We start from the raw sequence: 25,814 nt of genomic DNA on the forward strand, positions 1-25,814 counted from the left end.
TGGTGGTTTATTTTCTTTTTCTTTATGCTTCCCCTGCAGCCTTTTTGGGAAGCTTTACTGTCAGGTGGCATTTGGAAGGAACAGTCAAACTAAACCATGGATTTAGTCACACGCAAAAATGAATGACGTCTGAAGCACTTTTATTACTCAACTAAAAATAATCCATATACAGAATTCATCCATGTCATAAATGACAATAAATAATTACCATATATACACCATGTATATACCTCAAATATTACTTGATAAGCCCTAAAATAAAATATTTCTTTACTTCTCAGAAATGTAAAAAAGAAAAAAAAACTCAAGTAATAAAAACACACTAATTTCAAACCATTTAATAATAAATATTTTTGGGAGCATTAAAAATTTTTAAAAAAGAAGGCAAAATAAACGTCTAATTTTGCAGTGGTAACTTCTTTTCAGCATAGCATCATCATTATGGTGTGTGCATGAAAAAGAATGGAAATATATACTGGATGAAAATATAAGTAACCCCGTCATAATTAATCAGCAGTACACTACTTGAAGAGAACCTACACAAGGATTACATGACAGTCATTGAAATGATGTACAGTACTGTATGTAACTCTCCCATCTGCCGGGAGTCAAGACCCAGGGACAACTGAACAGTGTTTTAGGTCGTTTTGTCCCAATATTGTCCTCAGCTGCCTCAAACACAAGAGTTCACTAAAGGCACTTAATTATCAACTGACAGTAAAATTGCTATTTAACTTGTGACATATTCCAGAGAGAGACAAAAACAATATTAGGACGCAATTAAATCAATTTTTCCAGTCATTTTCTGTAGTGATTCCTGAGAGAATCCTACTCAACATGATCCGAACTATGTATGTAACAAACGTTCTAATAATTGATATCAGGGATGGGTATTGATTGATCGTTGACAATTCTGTTGATTATAAGTTGAAAGATAATTGAGTGCATTACCAGGCTACAACCAGCGGAGGCGCTGTTGATTCCACTAGTAAGATATGAGGACCTTTGGCAACGTCCACCACCCTATGGCACGAGTCTTCTGTTTAAAACAGGATTTCGGAACATTTAGAGGGGCATTTTCCCATTCCGGTAAAAATATTAATTCAAAAGTATTTTTTTTACAATTCATCGGAAATTTGCCGCATTTGTCAAATGACACATTGGTGTCATATTTAAGTGCTAATATCGCTGGTGTGTAAGCTGGGGTTGTCTGCGTCACATAAACACTTTGTCCTTCAGACAAAAACGTTTTGTAATCCATTTAAGACATGTCAAATAATCATTTAAAAAAAGGGAACTGCACTCTTTCTTGGCATTTTGCCTATCGTTCACAATCATTGAGAGACAAGAACTAGAGATGTCCGATAATGGCTTTTTTGCCGATATCCGATATTGTCCAACTCTTTATTACCGATATCAACCGATACCGATATATACAGTCGTGGAATTAACACATTATTACGCTTAATTTTGTTGTGATGCCCCGCTGGATGCATTAAACGATTTAACAAGGTTTTCCAAAAATAAATCAACTCAAGCTATGGAAAAAAATGCCAACATGGCACTGCCATATTTATTATTGAAGTCATAAAGTGCATAATTTTTTTTAACATGCCTCAAAGCAGCAGCTTGGAATTTGGGACATGCTCTCTCTGAGAGAGCATGAGGAGGTTGAGGTGGGCGGGGTGTATATTGCAGCGTCCCGGAAGGGTTAGTGCTGCAAGGGATTCTGGGTATTTGTTCTGTTGTGTTTATGTTGTGTTACGGTGCGGATGTTCTCCCGAAATGTGTTTGTCATTCATGTTTGGTGTGGGTTCACAGTGTGGCGCAAATTTGTAACAGTGTTAAAGTTGTTTATACGCCCACCCTCAGTGTAACCTGTATGGCTGTTGACCAAGTATGCTGGCATTCACTTGTGTGTGTGAAAAGCCGTAGATATTATGTGATTCGGCCGGCACGCAAAGGCAGTGCCTTTAAGGTTTATTGGCGCTCTGTACTTCTCCCTACGTCCGTGTACCACTCTGTACAGCGGCGTTTTAAAAAGTCATACATTTTACGTTTTGAATCCGATACCGATAATTTCCGATATTACATTTTAAAGCAATTATCGTCCGATAATATCGGCAGCCCGATATTATCGGACATCTCTAACAAGCTCCACTCTACATCAACGGCACAGCGGTGGAGATAGTAAGCAGCACCAAGTTCCTGGGGGTGCAGATAACTGACAATATAACCTGGTCCCTACACACCGGAGCTCTTGTGAAAAGAGCTCAGCAGCGCATGCACTTTTTGCGTCGGATGAAAAGAGCAAAGCTCCCTCCCCCCATTCTCACCACATTCTACAGAGGCACTATAGAGAGCCTGCTGACCAACAAGTCTCTCCAGAGAGTGGTGAGGACGGCGGAAAAGATCATCAGGACGCCTCTTCCTCCTATCCAGGAGATCGCAAAAAGCCGCTGCCTGACCAGGGCTCAGAAAATCTGCAAAGACTCCTCCCACCCCCACTAAGGACTGTTTTCACTGCTGGACTCTAGAAAGAGGTTCCGCAGCCTCCGAAGCAGAACCTCCAGGTTCTGTAACAGCTTCTTCCCTCAGGCCGTAAGACTCTTGAACGCATCATAATTAAATTATCCCCTCAACTCCCCCCAAAATGGATTAACTCGCTGGAATAAAAAAAGACAATATAACATACATCCATAAACGTGGACGCATGTGAAAAAGTGCAATACATTTATCTGTACAGTAATCTATTTATTTATTTATTTATATATATATATTATATATATTTATTTATTTTATATATATATATATATATATATATATATATATATATATATATATATATATTATTTATATATATTTATTTATTTATATATGCACCTTATTGCTTTTTTATCCTGCACTACCATGAGCTAATGTAACGAAATGTCGTTCTTATCTGTGCTGTAAAGTTCAAATTTGAATGACAATAAAAAGGAAGTCTAAGTCTAAGTACACGTTTTTTTTTAAGGATTCTAAATATAATTTTAAAAAAGCTTGCAAAATACGACTAATGGGAGTCACAGTTGTAGCCTTCCAAGCCCTCCATCAACCTGTTGTATACACACTGCAAGTATATATATCATGTAGTAACAGATATATTCAGAACAATGTGATATGCACAATATTTACCGTATTTTGGTTATTTTAAGCACTACCGGAATTCATTTCCGTTCCCATAGCAAGGCACTTCTGAATTCCAGCAACAAAATGTGTGTTCCTACGTCGGGAAACAAACGCGACGATTTTTGGACAAATGAGGATTGACAACCTTATCTTTTTTAGTATACAGAGAATGAACTGCACCTTATAGAAGCGAAGAGAGGGTGAAACGTTGGAGCGGATGTAAGCCGAGACAGCGAGGTCGGCGTAACTTGACGCTGAAAATGTGGAATTTGGTGCCAAACTATGCGGACATACAGTACATGGCGTGCTAACCCAAAATAAACTAGAAAACAACTTACCCGCCTGGCTAGAGGACGACCGTCCATCAAGGGAGTCACTATAAGTGAAGTGAATTATATTTATATAGCGCTTTTCTCTAGTGACTCAAAGCACTTTACATAGTGAAACCCAATATCTAAGTTACATTTAAACCAGTGTGGGTGGCACTGGGAGCAGGTGGGTAAAGTGTCTTGCCCAAGGAAACAACAGCAGTGACTAGGATGGCGGAAGCGGGGATCGAACCTGGAACCCTCAAGTTGCTGGCACGGCCGCTCTACCAACCGAGCTATACCGCCCCAATAATATATAATAATTAATATTGCTAATGATACACACAGCACGTCATGTGCATACGGTGTAGAGCTAGTTGTGTACAAACAAAACATGAAATGTGGACTAATACGTTACAGATACTGTATTATGATTGTTTATGTTTTTCGGTTAGTACAGATTAGTGTCCTATCGCAGTGTGTTGTGCATTACAAACTGAAAAGCCATTTAGTTGATGACACACAGGCGCGTCTGGGGCTAAGACCTAGTGGTAAGAGTGTCCGCCCTGAGATCGGTAGGTTGTGAGTTCAAACCCCGGCCGAGTCATACCAAAGACTATATAAAAATGGGACTCATTTCCTCCCTGCTTGGCACTCAGCATTAAGGGTTGGAATTGGGGGTTAAATCACCAAAAATAATTACTGGGCGTGGCCATCGCTGCTGCCCACTGCTCCCCTCACCTCCCAGGGGGTGATCGAGGGTGATGGGTCAAATGCAGAGAATAATTTCGCCACACCTAGTGTGTGTGCGACAATCATTGGTACTTTAACTTTTAACTAATGCGGTCGCAAGGCCATTGTGTTACTAAGCTAGAAAAAGAGTTCCTCAGTGTTCGCTCTTACAATAACAGCTTGGTTATTATACATGTTACGAAGTATTGTTGGCGGTTTTTGGATGCATTTTAAAGTGATTCAGAGGTAGAATGGATTGCTCCAATTAGCTGCTTGCAAGCCACCTAGAACGAGCCAATTATTACAAATTCCATCCATCCATCCATTTCCTACTGCTTGTGCCTTTTGGGGTCGTCGGGGGTGCTGAAGGCGCGGTACACGCTGGACAAGTCGCCACCTCATCACAGGGCCAACACAGATAGACAGACAACATTCACACTCACATTCACACACTAGGGACCATTTTTAGTGTTGCCAATCAACCTATCCCCAGGTGCATGTCTTTGAAGGTGGGAGGAAGCCGGAGTACCCGGAGGGAACCCACGCAGTCACGGGGAGAACATGCTCGCAGGATCGAACCCCAGACCTTCGTATTGTGAGGCAGATGCACTAACCCCTCTTCCACCGTGTTGCCCCCATTGTGTTAGTACGCTAGAAAAAGAGTTCCTCAGTGTTCGCTCTTACAATAACAGCTTGAATATTATACAGGTTACGAAGTATTGTTGGCGGTTTTTGGATGCATTTTAAAGTGATTCAGAGGGATTGCTCCAATTAGTTGCTTGCAAGCCACCTAGAACGAGCCAATTATTACAAATTAGAATGCAAAAAATAACATTTTGTATTTTTGTCTCATAAGGATTGTGAACGACAAGCAAAATTCCAGAAAAAGTGCAGTTTCCCTTTAAGACATTTTGTAATGATTAAAGACTTTTTGGACACAGTGTGAATGGTCCTAATGCTGGCTTTGGTTAACTTCATGCAGGCTCAAAAAGGATGATCTTTGGTTCTTAATAGAGATGTCCGATAATGGCTTTTTGGTATATTGTAGCGTCCCGGAAGAGTTAGTGCTGCAAGGGGTTCTGGGTATTTGTTCTGTTGTGTTACGGTGCAGATGTTTTCCCGAAATGTGTTTGTCATTCTTGTTTGGTGTGGGTTCACAGTGAGGCGCATATTTGTAACAGTGTTAAAGTTGTTTATACGGCCACCCTCAGTGTGACCTGTATGGCTGTTGACCAAGTATGCGTGCATTCACTTGTGTGTGTGAAAAGCCGTAGATATTATGCGACTGGGCCGGCACGCAAAGGCAGTGCCTTTAAGGTTTATTGGCGCTCTGTACTTCTCCCTACGTCCGTGTACACAGCGGCGTTTTAAAAACTCATACATTTTCCTTTCTGAAACCAATACCGCTAATTTCCGATATTACATTTTAAAGCATTTATCGGCCGATAATATCGGCAGCCTGATAATATCGGACATCTCTAGTTCTTAAGTTGTTTTTTTAACAGCATGGTGGCCTGCGACCAAAAGCTATTGTGCAACATATTTGGCCCTCACAGGTTGCCCACTCCCACTATTAAGTTTTAATTTGAATAATTTAACTCTATTGCACTTTAGAACAAATATAAAAATAGGAAGTATGATCACAGGTAGCAGTTTTTCTTTGCACACTGAAGTACTTCATGTCAGTTACACTAAGACTCTTAGATGTTTCTCTTTAACCTATTGTAGGGTAAAAAACTATCAAAAGAGTACAGGATAATTAAACAGCTATACTTAACTATTTGCTTTCAGCTCCTGCGTGAGTTGCGGCACCACTTCTTTATGGCCACGCCGCTGGTGCTCAACACTATGCATAGAGCCCCCCCGAGGCTCAACATGGTGGGCGCACGGCCGAGGAAGATGAACTGGAAGAAGAAGGCGAGGACGACGTCCACGGTCCTCACCAAGGCCACGGGGCCGGCCTTTTCCACCTGCAGGGCCTTGGTCAGGAAGGTCTGGCCGGCGATGCCCAGGACGGCGATCAGCATCAGCATCCAGCGGTCGTGGCCGCAGTCGGGGAGCTTCCATTCGCCGAGGACAGTGACGGCGATGACGCACTCGATGAAACCGATGACGGCGTAGTACCACACGGAGAGGTAGTAGTGGACGCTCTTTCCGAGTTTGCGCAGGATGACCATTGTACAAGCGGCACCGATTGCGCCTGTGGAGGAAAACACAAACGGGGATTTCTTGAGTTAAAGATGCAAAGTTGTTGGATTACTTCAAAGCCCATGTTGATTATTTATTAGCCGATAAATGCTTTAAAAATTTAATATCGGAAATGATCGGTATCGTTTTTTTTATTATCGGTATCTTTTTTAAATTTTTTATTTTTTATTAAATCAACATAAAAAACACAAGATACACTTACAATTAGTGCACCAACCCAAAAAACCTCCCTCCCCCACTCATTCACACAAAAGGGTTGTTTCTTTCTGTTACTAATATTCTGGTTCCTACATTATATATCAATATATATCAATACAGTCTGCAAGGGATACAGTCCGTAAGCACACATGATTGTGCGTGCTGCTGGTCCACTAATAGTACTAACCTTTAACAGTTATTTTTACTCATTTTCATTAATTACTAGTTTTTATGTAACTGTTTTTATATTGTTTTACTTTCTTTTTTATTCAAAAAAATGTTTTTAATTTATTTATCTTATTTTATTTATTTTTTTTAAAAGCACCTTATCTTCAACCATACCTGGTTGTCCAAATTAGGCATAATAATGTGTTAATTCCATCCATCCATCCATCCATCCATCTTCTTCCGCTTATCCGACGTCGGGTCGCGGGGGCAGCAGCCTAAGCAGGGAAGCCCAGACTTCCCTCTCCCCAGCCACTTCGTTCAGCTCTTCCCGGGAATCCCGAGGCGTTCCCAGGCCAGCCGGGAGACATAGTCTTCCCAACGTGTCCTGGGTCTTCCCTGTGGCCTCCTACCGGTCGGACGTGCCCGAAACACCTCCCTAGGGAGGCGTTCGGGTGGCATCCTGACCAGATGCCCGAACCACTTCATCTGGCTCTTCTCGATGTGGAGGAGCAGCGGCTTTACTTTGAGCTCCTCCCGGATGACAGAGCTTCTCACCCTATCTCTAAGGGAGAGCCCCGCCACCCGGCGGAGGAAACTCATTTCGGCTGCTTGTACCCGTGATCTTGTCCTTTCGGTCATAACCCAAAGATCATGACCATAGGTGAGGATGGGAATGTAGATCGACCGGTAAATTGAGAGCTTTGCCTTCCGGCTCAGCTCCTTCTTCACCACAACGGATCGATACAGCGTCCGCATTACTGAAGACGCCGCACCGATCCGCCTGTCGATCTCACGATCCACTCTTCCCTCACTCGTGAACAAGACTCCGAGGTACTTGAACTCTTCCACTTGGGGCAAGATCTCCTCCCCAACCCGGAGATGGCACTCCACCCTTTTCCGGGCGAGAACAATGGACTCGGACTTGGAGGTGCTGATTCTCATCCCAGTCGCTTCACACTTGGCTGCGAACCGATCCAGTGAGAGCTGAAGTTCCTGGCCAGATGAAGCCATCAGGACCACATCATCTGCAAAAAGCAGAGACCTCATCCTGCAGCCACCAAACCGGATCCCCTCAATGCCTTTAATGCACTTTGTGACTTCAATAATAAATATGGCAGTGCCATGTTGGCACTTTTTTCCATAACTTGAGTTGATTTATTTTGGAAAACCTTGTTACATTGTTTAATGCATCCAGCGGGACATCACAACAAAATTAGGCATAATAATGTGTATGTAATGTATGTAATGTGTAAACTGTATGTATCGGTATCGGTTGATATCGGAATCGGTAATTAAGAGTTGGACAATATCGGAATATTGGATATCGGCAAAAAACTAGTACCTAGTATATCATGCAAAAGCGCAGATTGCAACCGTTGAAATACTTTGTATAGTTCAAGACTTACGGTAATTTGAAAACATCACTGCACATCATAATGGCAGCTACAGTTTCCATCTTAAAGACCTAAAAAAATTATTTGGATTCTGTCTGGCGGGCCAGATTGCAAAGCTTAACGGGCCGCATGCAGCCCCCGGGTCTTAATTTGCCCAGGTCTGGTCTAAGACCTGACTCTGTATATCATCACCATATTCATGAGATAATTAGCATGACCATTTATGATTGATTGTGGTACGACACCAGGGAGTAACACGCATTTGCTGAACAAGGGAGGACCAACAACCCAAATGGTAGATCTATCAAGCGGTCCTCGTTAAATCACCTGCAAAGGCAGCGATCGTCCCCTTGATGTGGTTCACGTAGTTGCCCTCAATGCCCTGGAATTGCTTCCCAAAGAGAAACGGCGGCCTGGCGATGAGGATGACGCCCGTGAGGGTAAAGACGGTGAAGGCGCAGTCCCACAGCGTACACTTCTCCTTCAGGAATATCCAAGCCAGCAATGAGGTGAAGACTGGATTACTGAGGGTGCAATAAGGAGTTACAGCAGCATGCGTTGCTAAAACTACACAATGAAACAAAGCACGACGGGAAGCGGGAGGTAAAGTAGCAATAAGCGGTGAGAGCGTGGCTTGTTCTACTCACCTGAACATGATGACGGTAGCATCAGCCAGCGGCATCTGCTGCACAGCATAGAAGAGCAAGATCATGGCGTTGGAGCCAAGGAAACCCCGCAGGAAGAGATATGGACGTTTGTCCCGCGGACCCAGGAAGCCTATCCTGCAGAAGCACACATGACGGTGATGATGAATGGGATGGCAAATGGAAAAAAAAAAAAAGGGAGGCTGTGCGACGGTGAAAGTTAATGTAAATTACATTTTGGGTAAGAGATGACACATGGATGGATGCGCGGGCTGAAAAGTGGTCCAGAGGTAATTTTGTGGAGGGTGGATTCATAAAGAAAATAAAAAAAGATGGATAGATGAAAGGACACAATAGTGAGTCTTCATCCATTTGATTCAAATCAATAAAGCCATTTTAGGAAACATAATATCAAGTGCAATTAAGCACAACATCATTAATACTCTTGAAAATAAAGCAGTAAAATAAGACCATAAATTGGTCAAATGGGGGATAAATATAACAAAACTAATCAATGATGTATTTTTATTTTACTAATTAAAAATAAACAATGAAAAGCACAACGATAGAGTAACTGGTGGAATTTTACATCAAATTTATGTTTATCGCCACAAATATATTGTTTAAAAAGACGATCAATTTCTCAAAAGGCATAAGGGGACTTTATTATTTTTCATATTTTTTATATATCTTTCATATTATTGCTTTTAAAAAAGAAGATGTAAATTAAGTCATATTATTTGCGTATGGAGATACATAAAAAGGTAACAATTACCTGACAATATACTTTTTTGTTCTGGTAATTTAAAAAAAAAATCATAATACAAATAAAAAGTACGCAATTAACCTAAATAATCTTATTGATAAAGTGATTAACTGGTAATATTAGTATCATATTTGTAAGGTAAGTATGTTATTCAACTCATCCTCGTCTTAGAAAAGAATAAAACTCTACATTACATATTTATATATTGTCGTTGTCAAACAAAAATCAAGAACAAAACTAAACATTTAAAAAGGGGGGGGGGGCGGAAATTGGTGATGAGTGTTCATTTATCGCCACACAATATGAATGTGGGAAACATTTTTGTATAATTAGTCAAATTGATTGTATTCAGACCTAGGGCTGAGTAAACTGTGTAGTCAATTTCCTAAATTGATAAAATTTAAATTCATAAATTTTAAATTCGATTAATTGCGATTCAATCTGCACTTAAATAATGAAAATGTTTAAACTCTGTAACAAATACAAATATGGACTTTATTTTTCTCTTTACCATAAACAGGTTTTAAAGGGGTCATAACATGATTTTTAAAATAATTTAAAACACATGGTGGTCTACATAACATGTAATGGTGGTTCTTTGTTAAAAAAAAAAGTTGAATAGATTATGTTTTATAGACCTATTTTCAAGCCATTTTTAAAATGGTTCATTTTGAGTTGTTAAATGCAAATAAACCTCTGAAATGTTTTGTAGTTTTTTTTAGCTTTCTTGCTTTTTTGTGGACTATGGACATACTGTAGGTGACCGCCACCAGCCATCTGTTTTAAGTGACTTTCACCACAACACAACATCCCAGATGATATAGGGATCAGTGTCTCACCAAGGTTTTGTTGTCGGCACTAAGGAAGGAGACGAAGATATGGGCGGACAAAAAAGGAGTGAAGCCTGGCTGACGTACAGGTCTGGAACTATATACGCCTACTAAGGTTACATTTCTACAGTCTAACTCTCTAATGCTATATACCGGTACTGAAAGTGTACATGTGTGTATTGACAATAAAAAGCTTTTCTATTCTACATCATTTTAACAACTCCGCAGCACGGCTGTTTCGAGTTGTAAACAAAAAGAGGCTTAATGCTACAAAGTACGCATGTACGCTACAAGCAACATTGCAAACGTAATAAAGGATTATATAATGTACTCGTCCATTGCAAAACAAAGTAGGTACTGATCTGATAAAAAGACGTTTTTAGAAAATCATTATTTTGCCAGAGGACGGTGATGCTATTTGTCTTGCAGTAGAAGGCTAAGCTATCTACACAACAAATCAAGCTAAAATTGCTAACATACCATTCAGACATTTATTACTGTTATTACTTAGTTTCATTCATTGTGTCCTCCATTGTCATAAATAGTAGTCATGGAGCCTGCCATTAAAATGAATCCCCCCCCCCCCCCCGAAAAATCTATCTTTTTGTGAAGGTCTGTGGTTGAAGGACTAACCTTGAACTTGTGTGTGCGGGCAGGGATATGAAAAGCAGCGCCCAAGTTACGGTTGTCGTCTTTTCTTCATAGTGAACTTGCACATCATTATCAGTCACCTTACTAGTCTCTCAAATTTAAATAGCAGTTTCAGTCCAATGTTTACATCACGTGATCAAAACGTAGTCTGGTTAAACCAGCTAAACAAGCCACTTAAAGCCGGCGAGGCGTGCAAGTTTATTTTTGCCAAAAAAAGTTGCAATGTCTTCTCTTACTGTATCTTCATGGCCCGCAGACAATTGGGCAGTAACGCTAGTAGTTTCTTTTGTTTTGCCCTGGACGGATTGTTGGTTAGCGTAGCGTCATACTCCTGCTGTTGCTTCACACACAAGACTACCAGGGTGTGAGGTGGAGGGTATCGATATCATGCCCTGTGAATCGATATCACAACATTTAAAAGATATCAATCCATATTGTATTAAATATAGTTACTTTACCCAGCCCTATTCATTTATGAATACATTCATTTGCTGACATGGATACATTCCTATTTCACATGACAAACTCACACTTTGTGTTTATTTCTATTTATGGTTTTTTTCCTGTTTTGTGCATTTACAGTATTTATTTTAATCCATTTTTAATTTTGAAAAATTGTATAGGCTCCAGCAGTTCTCCTTATAAGTATTCAAATCAATTCTGATTCTCATAATGAGATAAATTATATATAATTTTCAATTAAATTCAAAAAACATTTTTCTTATCTGTATTTAAGTATACAGTATATTAGTACAGCCATTTATTTACAGTAAGTGGGTTTATCCTTAACATTCAGTAAGTAACACTTAATTTTCAACACTGACATTTTTTCCAAGTCATCTTTTTTTTTTAATTACTGCAATAATATTGGGGTGAGAATCAGCACCTCCAAGTCCGAGTCCATGGTTCTCGCCCGGAAAAGGGTGGAGTGCCATCTCTGGGTTGGGGAGGAGATCAAGTACCTCGGAGTCTTGTTCACGAGTGAGGGAAGAGTGGATCGTGAGATCGACAGGCGGATCGGTGCGGCGACTTCAGTAATGCGGACGCTGTATCGATCCGTTGTGGTGAAGAAGGAGCAGAGCCGGAAGGCAAAGCTCTCAATTTACCGGTCGATCTGCGTTCCCATCCTCACCTATGGTCATGAGCTTTGGGTTATGACCGAAAGGACAAGATCACGGGTACAAGCGGCCAAAATGAGTTTCCTCCGCCGGGTGGCGAGGCTCTCCCTGAGAGATAGGGTGAGAAGCTCTGCCATCCGGGGGGAGCTCAAAGTAAAGCCGCTGCTCCTCCACATCGAGAGGAGCCAGATGAGGTGGTTCGGGCATCTGGTCAGGATGCCACCCGAACGCCTCCCTAGGGAGGTGTTTAGGGCACGTCAGACCTGTAGGAGGCCACGGGGAAGACCCAGGACACGTTGGGAAGACTATGTCTCCCAGCTGGCCTGGGAACGCCTCGGGGTCCCACAGGAAGAGCTGGACGAAGTGGCTGGGGAGAGGGAAGTCTGGGCTTCCCTGCTTAGGCTGCTGCCCCCGCGACCCGACCTCGGATAAGCGAAAGAAGATGATGGATGGAATAATATTGTTCCCTGGCCTTAACAGTGTAAAAATATCGTACTATACGATTTTGATATTGTTACAACCATAAAAAAACAACATTATGATTTCTACATTTTCAGAATGTGCTTGTTCTATTTCCAAACAAAGAAAACAATCTGAAATTGTCTTTATTTTTAAGTTATCGTGCCGTGATTTTACCACTTGGGAGTAGATTTTTCTCCATGTGGCCTCCGATCTAAAATGAGTTTGACACCCCTGCACTAGACAAAACTCCTGTGCGAAAAAATTTACAGTGGGTAAAAACTAATTTATTTTTAAGTGTAGGATACACATGTATCTGAGTTTGCCAAATATATTTTATTGATAGATTCACACTGATTATTTTTTGACTCGCCGACTTCTTCTTCCCGGTCGCTGTAATGTGACTCAAGTCACACGTCGAGTCGGACCAATCAGGTTTACTCAGATTTTCCGTCACTTCCTACACTCATTTCATGAAATTTGATCAATTAAAAATACACCTTAACTGTGAAAGCTATTTTTCTGTTTCTTTAACAAGCTTTTAGATTATGAACCTTCTTTTTTGGCCAAATGTTATATTCATTTTGTTCAGTTTACAAATCAATTTTACAATAATATTGAATCTCTCTATGAACCCCTAGACTTTTCGGGGCAAAAAGGCTCTCTTAAAACTGCAATTTATGTGAACAAAAAAAAAACCTTGATCGTGACAATTCTCCCCCCCTCTTTATTTCTTAATTTAATCTCATTTATGTAAACTTAATTTCAATTGTTTTTGTAAATGTGTTGTGTTCTAAAAAATGTGTTGCTTTCACCATCATTAGACATGTATGCTGATGCTTAGATCAGTGGTTCTAAAACTTTTTAAATCCTCAGAGAACACTTGGCTCTTCAAGTACCACCAAAATGACCAACATTAAAATACAGTAGCGTATTAGGCCTAGGTATTCATTAAAAACAAGGCCATGGTTTTATTTAACAATTATATGTAATACTTTGGCACTATTATAAGCTATTTTTCTGTTTCTTTAACAAGCTTTTCAACAACACCAACCTTTTGAAAATGGGGTAAATATTAAGAAAGTTATGACATTTTTAACAAAAAGGCCACACCTAAAATCTGGAGCCCCAGTGAATTTGTATGGAAGAGGTTGACCATAAATTAGTGCATTTTCACTAATTCATTAAAAAAATCATCTATCCATCCATCCATTTTCTACCGCTTGTCCTTTAACTTTCTTAATATTTATCACAGGAAAATGATACTTCTACCACAAAACGTGTCTTAACAAGATCTGTCTGATAATAATGGTTTCAATTAAATTAATTATTTTTAGAGATGTCCGATAATGTCCGATATTCCGATATTGTCCAACTCTTAATTACTGTATATATATCGGTATCAACCGATACCGATATATATTACTGTATATATATCGGTATCGGTTGATACCGATATATATTACTGTATATATATCGGTATATATATTACTGTATATATATCGGTATCAACCGATACCGATATATATACAGTCGTGGAATTAACACATTATTATGCCTAATTTTGTTGTGATGCCTCGCTGGATGCATTAAACAATGTAACAAGGTTTTCCAAAATAAATCAACTCAAGTTATGGGGAAAAAAATGCCAACATGGCACTGCCATATTTATTATTGAAGTCACAAAGTGCATTATTGTTTTTAACATGCCTCAAAACAGCAGCTTGGAATTTGGGACATGCTCTCCCTGAGAGAGCATGAGGAGGTTGAGGTGGGCGGGGTTGGGGGGGGTCGGGGTTGAGGGTAGCGGGCGGTGTATAGTGTAGCGTCCCGGAAGAGTTAGTGCTGCAAGGGATTCTGGGTATTTGTTCTGTTGTGTTTATGTTGTGTTACGGTGCGGATGTTCTCCCGAAATTAGTTTGTCATTCTTGTTTGGTTTGGGTTCACAGTGTGGCGCATATTTGTAACAGTGAAGCATTTTAGAAGCATTTAAGTCCCATCTTAAAACTCATTTGTATACTCTAGCCTTTAAATAGACCCCCCTTTTAGACCAGTTGATCTGCCGTTTCTTTTCTTTTCTCCTCTGCTCCTCTCTTCCTTGCGGAGGGGGGGGGGGCACAGGTCCGGTGGCCATGGATGAAGTGCTGGCTGTCCAGAGTCGGGACCCGGGTTGGACCGCTCGCCTGTGCATCGGCTGGGAACATCTCTGCGCTGCTGACCCGTCTCCGCTCGGGATGGTGTCCTGCTGGCCCCACTATGGACTGGACTCTTACTATTATGTTGGATCCACTATGGACTAGACTCTCACAATATTATGTCAGACCCACTCGACATCCATTACATTCGGTCTCCCCTAGAGGGGGGGGGGGGGTTACCCACATATGCGGTCCTCTCCAAGGTTTCTCATAGTCATTCACATCGACGTCCCACTGGGGTGAGTTTTTCCTTGCCCTTATGTGGGCTTTGTACCGAGGATGTCGTTGTGGCTTGTGCAGCCCTTTGAGACACTTGTGATTTAGGGCTATATAAATAAACATTGATTGATTGATTGATTGATTGAACAGTGTTAAAGTTGTTTATACGGCCACCCTCAGTGTGACCTGTATGGCTATTGACCAAATATGCTTTGCATTCACTTGTGTGTGTGAAAAGCCGTATATATTATGTGACTGGTCCGGCACGCAAATGCAGTGCCTTTAAGGCACGCCCCCAACATTGTTGTCTGGGTGGAAATCGGGAGAAATTCGGGGCAATGGTTGCCCCGGGAGATTTTCGGGAGGGGCACTGGAATTCGGAAGTCTCCCGGGAAAATCGGGAGGGTTGGCAAGTATGACTGGGAGACGCAACTGCTCTGTACTTCTCTCTATGTCCGTGTACCACTTAGTACAGCGACGTTTTAAAAAGTCATACATTTTGAAACCGATACCGATAATTTCCGATATTACATTTTAAAGCATTTATCGGCCGATAATATCGGCAGTCCGATATTATCGGTCATCTCTAATTATTTGTTTTAATTTTACATCTCTGTGGTGGATTAATGTGTGCATTTAAATCCCTCCACGCTTGACCGGTATTAACCGAGAAGTTAGTTTCACCAGCACACTTACTTGTGGTAGATTAGTAACGGCATGATGAAGAGCATCTGGAAGAAGCAGCGAAAGCCACTGATCTCTATGGCGTGCACTCCCTGGATAGTCTTCACCAACAGGGAGATGATGGAAAAGAAGACTGTGGACAGGAAGGCGAAGAACAAACCCCTACCGGGACATCTCTTTGGCTTTCCTGGGGTAGGAAAACACACGTAATGAATAGAAACATTTCAAGCTGAGTAGGTTACGGTACTGACTTGCAAGACAGCATGTGCAAATCCTGCAATGATACGCTTGCCAAGGTTATGTTACCTTTCTTTGTGCTATCCCGTAAGGAACCTTTGCCCAGATAAAGGCCGGACTGTTGCAGAGGGTATGAATGACAAGGTACGATGCTATCTCATTTCCTTCTACAGTTCCTAAGATAACCATAATAGTTTCTTCTTCATTGCTTAACCTTTTTGCCCTGTCATAATGTTATGTAATAATTGGCAATAGACCCATGTATACAGTTGCACAATCTACTACAAGAACAGAATCCTGCTTAGCCAAAACTAATTAAATCTGTTCGAGGGACTTTTCTAATATTGGGTATGGTAAAAACAAGTATAACTTACACTGGTTGCAGATGAGTCATAACAGGTATTCAATTACCAGGGAAAAGGTCAATTATTATTATAGGGTGTAAAGTCAACTAATGAGCTAAAATGATGCATACAGTATATATGTTCATTTACTACTTTTGCTAAACTAGGAGGTTGTCAGTAATACAAAACGCTTCCATTTGGACGAAATCATGTGATGCTAAGCTCCCGTGCTAAGCCTACATCAGTCATGTTTATAAATTAAACATGTATAAAAGAATGTAAACGAATAAAAGTGCCGAACCTTGCGGCACGCACTATATTACTTTGTGGCTTTGCGAAATAAGTTACGATATACAGTGGTGTGCCGTCAGGGCCAGGAAGGCCTTCTCTGCTGGCCTAACATAACCAGAAATCATGATCATAATTAAAGATAAAAGTACTTTTTTATTTACTTTCCCTAAATATCCAAAAGTATTCATATTCTCTTCATGTCATATTATGCTCCTTCCAGCGCTGTTGTTTTTAGGTTGTAGAGTTTTTATCCAATCAGAATTATGCTAGCTTATGTTGCCGTGCTGTACCAAATCTGCCTAGAGCTTTCAGAATTTAATAATGCAGGCGTCCGTGCACTGTAAGTGAACGGACACATACATTTGACGGACAGTTGCGATAGCCAATCAGATCACGAGTTGTTGTCAGTAAAGTTAAAGTACCAATGATAGGTGAAATGTGTCCTCTGCATTTGACCCATCCCCTTGTTCACCCCCTGGGAGGTGAGGGGAGCAGTGGGCAGCAGCGGTGGCCACGCCCGGGAAAGGCTTTCTAAGGCTTTCTAGATGGCCTAAGGCAGATATATACAGGTAAAAGCCAGTAAATTAGAATATTTTGAAAAACTCGATTTTATTTCAGTAATTGCATTCAAAAGGTGTAACCTGTACATTATATTTATTCATTGCACACAGACTGATGCATTCAAATGTTTATTTCATTTAATTTTGATGATTTGAAGTGGCAACAAATGAAAATCCAAAATTCCGTGTGTCACAAAATTAGAATATTACTTAAGGCTAATACAAAAACGGGATTTTTAGAAATGTTGGCCAACTGAAAAGTATGAAAATGAAAAATATGAGCATGTACAATACTCAATACTTGGTTGGAGCTCCTTTTGCCTCAATTACTGCGTTAATGCGGCGTGGCATGGAGTCGATGAGTTTCTGGCACTGCTCAGGTGTTATGAGAGCCCAGGTTGCTCTGATAGTGGCCTTCAACTCTTCTGCGTTTTTGGGTCTGGCATTCTGCATCTTCCTTTTCACAATACCCCACAGATTTTCTATGGGGCTAAGGTCAGGGGAGTTGGCGGGCCAATTTAGAACAGAAATACCATGGTCCGTAAACCAGGCACGGGTAGATTTTGCGCTGTGTGCAGGCGCCAAGTCCTGTTGGAACTTGAAATCTCCATCTCCATAGAGCAGGTCAGCAGCAGGAAGCATGAAGTGCTCTAAAACTTGCTGGTAGACGGCTGCGTTGACCCTGGATCTCAGGAAACAGAGTGGACCGACACCAGCAGATGACATGGCACCCCAAACCATCACTGATGGTGGAAACTTTACACTAGACTTCAGGCAACGTGGATCCTGTGCCTCTCCTGTCTTCCTCCAGACTCTGGGACCTCGATTTCCAAAGGAAATGCAAAATTTGCATGGTTGGGTGATGGTTTGGGGTGCCATGTCATCTGCTGGTGTCGGTCCACTCTGTTTCCTGAGATCCAGGGTCAACGCAGCCGTCTACCAGCAAGTTTTAGAGCACTTCATGCTTCCTTCTGCTGACCTGCTCTATGGAGATGGAGATTTCAAGTTCCAACAGGACTTGGCGCCTGCACACAGCGCAAAATCTACCCGTGCCTGGTTTACGGACCATGGTATTTCTGTTCTAAATTGGCCCGCCAACTCCCCTGACCTTAGCCCCATAGAAAATCTGTGGGGTATTGTGAAAAGGAAGATGCAGAATGCCAGACCCAAAAACGCAGAAGAGTTGAAGGCCACTATCAGAGCAACCTGGGCTCTCATAACACCTGAGCAGTGCCAGAAACTCATCGACTCCATGCCACGCCGCATTAACGTAGTAATTGAGGCAAAAGGAGCTCCAACCAAGTATTGAGTATTGTACATGCTCATATTTTTCATTTTCATACTTTTCAGTTGGCCAACATTTCTAAAAATCCCTTTTTTGTATTAGCCTTACACAATATTCTAATTTTGTGACACACGGAATTTTGGATTTTCATTTGTTGCCACTTCAAATCATCAAAATTAAATGAAATAAACATTTGAATGCATCAGTCTGTGTGCAATGAATAAATATAATGTACAAGTAGTAATGTTATGAGCTAGGTAACATAAGAACTCCATTACCCAGCATGCCACAGTAGTGAAGCGCATGCGCAGTAGCCCCGTTTAGGTTGTTGAATGTAGACATGCCGGCAACGGGATGTTTTTGATGAGCACGCTGTGGAGTAAACTTTAAGAACTACCTACTCAGTGGCCTAGTGGTTAGAGTGTCCGCCCTGAGATCGGTAGGTTGTGAGTTAAAACCCTGGCCGAGTCATACCAAAGACTCTAAAAAATGGGACCCATTACCTCCCTGCTTGGCACTCAGCATCAAGAGTTGGAATTGGGGGTTAAATCACCAATAATGATTCCCGGGTGCGGCACCACTGCTGCCCACTGCTCTCCTCACCTCCCAGGGGGTGAACAAGGGGATGGGTCAAATGCAGAGGACAAATTTCACCACACCTAGTGTGTGTGTGGCAATCATTGGTACTTTTAACTTTAACTTAACTCAGCCAGCACGCCTCGTCTGCATCTTTTATGATTAGACAAGACAACACATATATTTGCAAGGCCATTTTCAAGAAGGATATTTAAAGAGAAACTACATCTTGTGAGATGTGTCGGCAATACTTGCCAACCCTCCCGGATTTGCCGGGAGACTCCCAAAATTCAGCGCCTCTCCCGAAAACCTCCCGGGACAAATTATCTCCCGAAATTCAGGCGGACTCAGGTCCATGCGGACCTGAGTCCGCTTTCCCACAACATAAACGGCGTGCCTGCCCAATGACGTTATAACTGTAGAATGATCGAGGGCGAGTTCTTGGTTCCTTATGTGGGTTTATTGTTAGGCAGTTTCATTAACGTCCTCCCAGCGCGGTAACAACACACAACAACAGAAGTCACGTTTTGGTCTACCGTAAAGCAGTTTGTCTGCCGTAAACTGCAATGTTGTGACACTCTTAAACAGGACAATACTGCCATCTAGTGCATTTGATGAAAGAACTTTTGTGCGTGCCACACATCAATGCATTATCAGAGAGGGTGTTCAGCATGGTTAGAAAAATAGTGACAGAGAATAGACCAAGGATGGACAATTCAACCCTTAACTCAACAAGTATATGTGTAAATAAATGAACACTGAAATTCAAGTATTTCTTTTATATATATATATATATGAAATACTTGACTTGTTGAATTCTAGCTGTAAATATACTCCTCCCCTCTTAGCCACGCCCCCAACCACGCCCCCCCCGCCCCGCCTCCCGAAATCGGAGGTCTCAAGGTTGACAAGTATGATGTCGGCCGACCCCGGAAGCGAGCTCAGCTGTCCCGGCGATGAAATGTGAGTTCAGATATTTTATTTCTGTATTTTTTCATGTTTGTTATATGTTTTTTGCAATTTTAAATTTTGACAGTACCACTAAAGATATGTTTTAATTGTGGATTTTTAAATGCGCCAGAAAAATAACCTGTTTTGTACACGGTTGAGGTGATTCATTGGCCAGTAGGGTGTAAATGTGTTCCTGTATAGTATTTCTCCAGCAATGGTCATGTGGTGACATCAATGATGGTACTTTGAGAGGTAATCATTGAAGTCAGACATCACCGAAGGCCTAGGTGGGAAACGCACGGCCCGCCACTGCAATATACTGGAATTTTGGTGGACTATATGTAGCGCCCCCGCGACCCCAAAAGGGAATAAGCGGTAGAAAATGGATGGATGGATGGATGGATATATGTGATGCTGAGTTGGGATAGCAAACGTTGGTCACGTGACACTTGAACGCTCAGTTTAGCGTTCATACATGACGTCACGTTTATGGTAATTAAAAAAAAAAAAGGATAAAAGTGCTAAAACAGTATTGTTCCCAAATTAGCTGATGTTGATGATGTGACACACTCCTTACATTTTAGTCAGAACATGTGTGCCAAACTACAAAAATTACACGAGCGCCGTTATCGCTGTCGTGACGTCACGCGGACGCAACTCAAAAACAGGAGGTCTTTCAATAACGGCTCTTTCACTAAGTACACAATACGTGCTAAACTACAAATGACACGGGCACCGTTATCGCTGTGGTGACTTCACGCGGACGCAACTCAGAGAGAGAGAGAGAGAGACTTTTATTAGTAGATTGCACAGTACAGTACATATTCCATACAATTGACCACTAAATGGTAACACCCGAATAAGTTTTTCAACTTGTTTAAGTCGGGGTCCACGTTAATCAATTCATGGTATAAATATATACTATCAGCATAATACAGTCATCACACAAGTTAATCATCAGAGTATATACATTGAATTATTTACATTATTTACAATCCGGGGCGTGGGATGTGGAGGGGGCGGGGGGTTAGGTTTGGTTGATATCAGCACTTCAGTCATCAACAATAATATCCTCTGAGAAATGGACATTGTAACAGTGTAGGTCTGACTTGGTAGGATATGTACAGTGAGCGGTGAACATAGTGAGCTCAGAAAGTGTAAGAACAAGTATATACATTTGATTATTTACATTTGATTAATTACAAAAACATGCACCTGGGGATAGGTTGATTAGCAACACTAAATTGACCCTAGTGTGTGAATGTGAGTGTGAATGTTGTCTGTCTATCTGTGTTGGCCCTGCGATGAGATGGCGACTTGTCCAGGGTGTACCCCGCCTTCCGTCCAAATGCAGCTGAGATAGGCTCCAGCACCCCCCGCTACCCCAAAAGGGACAAGCGGTAGAAAAATGGATGGATGGATGGATAATTACAATCCCGGGTGATGGGGGGAGGGTGTTAGTCTAGGGTTGTAGTTGCCTGGAAGTGTTCTTTTAGTGCGGTTTTGAAGGAGGGTAGAGATGCACTTTCTTTTACACCTGTTGGAAGTGCATTCCATATTCCAAAACAGGAAGTCTTTCAACGTATATTAATTATAACGGCTCTTTCACAAAGTACACAAAGCGTGCCAAACTACAAATGACACGAGCGCCGTTATCGCTGCGATGACGTCACGCGGACGCAACTCAAACCAGGAAGTCTTTCAATGTATATTAATTATGACGGCTCTTTCGCTAAGAACACAAAAAAATATGTTATCCCTGTGATGACATCACGCGGATGCAACTCAAAACAGGAAGTCTTTCAATGTTTATTAATTATGACGGCCCTTTCACTAAGTACACAATAAGTGCCAAACTACAAATGACACGAGCACTGTTATCATTGTGATGACGTCACACGGACGCAACTCAAAAACAGGAAGTCTTTCAATGTATATTAATTATGACGGCCCTTTCACTAAGTACACAATAAGTGTTAAACTACAAATGACACTTTCTTTACCATTTAGTGGTCAATTGTACGGAATATGTACTGTACTGTGCAATCTCTTTTTCTTATAATTTCTGATCTCTCTCTCTGTGTCCAATACTTGCTGTACACATGTACCAAGTCAGACCTACACTGTTCCAATGTCAATTTCTCTGATGATGCAATTGTTGATGACTGAACCAAACTTAACCCCCCCCCCCCCTCCATATCCCACACCCCGCATTGTAAATAATGTAAATAATTCAATTTATATACTGTGATGATTATCTTGTGTGATGACTGTATTATGAAAATAGTATATATATATAAGTGGACCCCGACTTAAACAAGTTGAAAAACGTATTTGGGTGTTACCATTTAGTGGTCAATTGTACGGAATATGTACTTCACTGTGCAATCTGCTAATAAACGTTTCAATCAATCAATCAATTAATCTCCTAATAAAAGTTTCAATCAATTCAATGTATATTAATTATGACGGCTCTTTCGCTAGGTACACAATAAAATATGTTATCCCTGTGATGACGTCACGCGGATGCAACTCAAAAACAGGAAGTCTTTCAACGTATATTAATTTTAACGGCTCTTTCACTAAGTACACAATAAGTGCCTAACCACAAATGACACGAGCTCCGTTATGTGATGACGTCACGCCGACGCAACCTTAACCAGGAAGTCTTTCTATGTATATTAATTATGACGGCTCTTTCGCTAAGTACACAATAAAATATGCGATCCCTGTGATGACGTCACGCGGATGCAACTCAAAAACAGGAAGTCTTTCAATGTTTATTAATTATGACGGTCCTTTCACTAAGTACACAATAAGTGCTAAACTACAAATGACACTTTCTTTACCATTTAGTGGTCGATTGTACGGAATATGTACTGTACTGTGCAATTTCTTTTTCTTATAATTTCTGATCTCTCTCTCTGTGTCCAATACTTGCTGTACATATGTACCAAGTCAGACCTACACTGTTCCAATGTCAATTTCTCTGATGATGCAATTGTTGATGACTGAAGTGTTGATTCCAACCAAACTTAACCTTTTATATCCCACACCCCGGATTGTAAATAATGTAAATAATTCAATTTATATACTGTGATGATTATCTTGTGTGATGACTGTATTATGAAAATAGTATATATCTGTATCATGAATTTAAACAAGTTGAAAAACGTATTCGAGTGTTACCATTTAGTGGTCAATTGTACGGAATATGTACTTCACTGTGCAATCTACTAATAAAAGTTTCAATCAATCAATCAATTAATCTCCTAATAAAATATGACGGCTCTTTCGCTAAGTACACAATAAAATATGTTATCCCTGTGATGACGTCACGCGGATGCAACTCAAAACCAGGAAGTCTTTCAATGTATATTAATTATGACGGTTCTTTCACAAAGTACACAATAAGTGCCAAACTACAAATGACACGAGCACCGTTATCGCTGTGATGACGTCACACGGACGCAACTCAAAAACAGGAAGTATTTCAATGTATATTAATTATGACGGCTCTTTCACTAAGTACACAATAAAATATGTCGCTATGTTTTAAACCACTCACCATTCTCGTCAACGGATGCTGCCTTCCTCGTGACGCAGCACGCCGGCGGGCACAGAGTTGCCCTCCGGCCGCCCTCCTCCTCCTCCAGTGATTTTGTTCCGCTGCCTGCCTCTTCCTCAGCATCCCGCAAACGAGCCTTTTCTGCCCACTCCGTTCCGTCGCGCCATCGGCCATCGTGCTCGTCGTCGCTGCCGCCACCGGCGCTGCTGCTGTCGCCATGACTGGCCACTTTATGGAACACCACAGTGACGTGGTCCACCACGGCTAAAGCGCTTTCCTTTGGGCAGTGGTTGCGGTCCTCCATGGTAAGATGTACGGGCCGGGCAGCAGCATGCCTCGACACGGCCACAGCCGGCTCCTTGGTAGCACGCAAGTGGCTGAAATGAGATAGTTAATGACTAACCTTGGTAGGTACACACGCGTGCAGTGCTCACTTTGGCCACAGGGGGCAGCAATGAGAACTAACTGCTGGACAACCCAAACACTGCCCTATAGCCACGCCCTCTGTTTCTGGTAGGGGGCGTATAGTGCACCAAAGACTATTGAAACTCGCTTTTTAAACATTCACCTGACGTGGGATATGTCATTAAAGCCCACAACATAATTAAGGCAAACGTATGAGTGGATCCCAATTTGTGACCGATTCCATCAGTTATACTATGTCGTGTGACGTCACATATGAGCACTATAGTACGTCCACACTTCATTCCTAACGTATATTTTATGACCCTTCTTTTTTTGGCCAAATTTCATGTTTTTTTTTACTTTAAAAAAACTCCTTTGTCCCACTGTACAACTCCTCTCCGGGGGTACAAGGATGACAGGGGATGCAAAACAATACCAGTGCAATACTTTTTCATAACATGGTCACTACTGCCTAGTTTCTCTTGTTATATTCTTATTTTACTGTTATATTTTTATTCTCATTGTTGCTTTTTATTTGTATTTTTATTGTAATATTTGTCTATTTTGTTTCCATTTATACCCCCATTATTTACTTTTTAAATCCGATCTCAATTCTGTACACTGCAGCTGGAATTTTAATTTTCCTGAGGGAACTCTCCTGAAGGAATCAATAAAGTACTATCTATCTATCTATCTATCTATCTGTTAAGTCTACAAATCAAACCTAGTTGTATTGTGTTTAAATTATTTTTGAATCTCTCTATGAACCCCAAGGCTTCTCGGCGCAAAAAGGCTCTCTTAAATCACCAAAAATGATTCCCGCTGCTGCTCACTGCTCCCCTCACCTCCCAGGGGGTGAGGGGAGCACTATAGTACGTCCACACTTCATTCATAACGTATATTTTATGACACTTCTTTTTTTGGCCAAATTTCATGTTTCAAGGGGATGGGTCAAATGCAGAGGAAAAATGTCATTGGTACTTTAACTTTAAAACTAAAACTGCAATTTATGTGAACAAAAAAAACCTTGACCGTGACAATTTCCCACCCCTCTTTTTTTTCTTAATTTAATCTCACTTATGTAAACTTCATCCAATTGTTTTTGTAAATTAATTATTCAGTTCAGTTTTAGTTTATTTCGAACGTGCATACGATACAATGTAATGCATCGCACAGTTCCAGTTGTTTCATTACAGCACGTCCGAAAAGGAGTAGGAAGAAGCAGAGCTGTTTTACAGCTATTCACTGTTCTCTGTAACAGAAGAGTGAACAAATAAATAATAAAATAAATAATATACCATAGTAAGCAAACAAATATTAAATACATAAATTGTGGTAGCCATTTTTGTGTTGTTCATATTTCGGTAGTCCTGCTTATATTAAGTTGAATTAATTATTTGGTGCTTGATGAATACTTGGGCCTACTGCGCTACTGCACTTTGGTATTGGGCATTGTGGTGGTGTTTGATGGATGCTTGAGTCTACTGCGCTACTGCACTTTGGTGGGGATTATTGATGAATACTTTGACCTACTGTGCTACTTCATAAATAATCTTTGTCTCAATAAAAAAAGGAAAACAAATTTAAAACATTTGTGTTCTAATAAATGTGTTGCTTTCACCATCATTAGAGATGTATACTATTGCTTAGATCAGTAGTTCTAAAACGTTTTTTACCACCTCAGAAAACACTTGGCTCTTCAGGTACCACCATATTGACCAACATTAAAATACAGTAGCATAGTAGGCCTCGGTATTCATTAAAAACAAGGCCAAGGTTTTATTTAACAATTATATGTAATACTTTGGTACTGTAACATTACACAGTGTGAACTGTAACACTGTTTGAATATAGG

General features: G+C 41.0%; 1 protein-coding gene across 1 annotated transcript; it reads right to left on the reverse strand.

The window, feature by feature from the left end:
* Positions 1-4,779: 4,779 nt before the first annotated feature.
* Positions 4,780-24,046, reverse strand: slc35g1 (solute carrier family 35 member G1). Its single transcript, XM_061966739.2, has 5 exons — positions 23,555-24,046; positions 15,755-15,929; positions 8,824-8,958; positions 8,504-8,700; positions 4,780-6,408 (listed from the first exon to the last, which is right to left on the reverse strand). Exons 1-5 carry the CDS (start codon positions 23,856-23,858, stop codon positions 5,996-5,998), a joined length of 1,224 nt encoding a protein of 407 aa, XP_061822723.1. The 5' UTR covers positions 23,859-24,046; the 3' UTR covers positions 4,780-5,995.
* Between the last annotated feature and the right edge of the window lie 1,768 nt (positions 24,047-25,814).

Source organism: Nerophis lumbriciformis, linkage group LG11, assembly GCF_033978685.3.
Source record: "Nerophis lumbriciformis linkage group LG11, RoL_Nlum_v2.1, whole genome shotgun sequence".
NCBI lineage: Eukaryota > Metazoa > Chordata > Actinopteri > Syngnathiformes > Syngnathidae > Nerophis > Nerophis lumbriciformis.

Coding starts and splice junctions, on each gene's coding strand:
- slc35g1 (XM_061966739.2), bottom strand. CDS start 23,858: ATGGAGGACCGCAACCACTGCCCAAAGGAAAGCGCTTTAGCCGTGGTG. Junction 15,930..23,554: donor AGCATCCGTTGACGAGAATG/GTGAGTGGTTTA, acceptor TTCCTACCCCAG/GAAAGCCAAAGAGATGTCCC. Junction 6,409..8,503: donor GACGATCGCTGCCTTTGCAG/GTGATTTAACGA, acceptor TTTCCTCCACAG/GCGCAATCGGTGCCGCTTGT.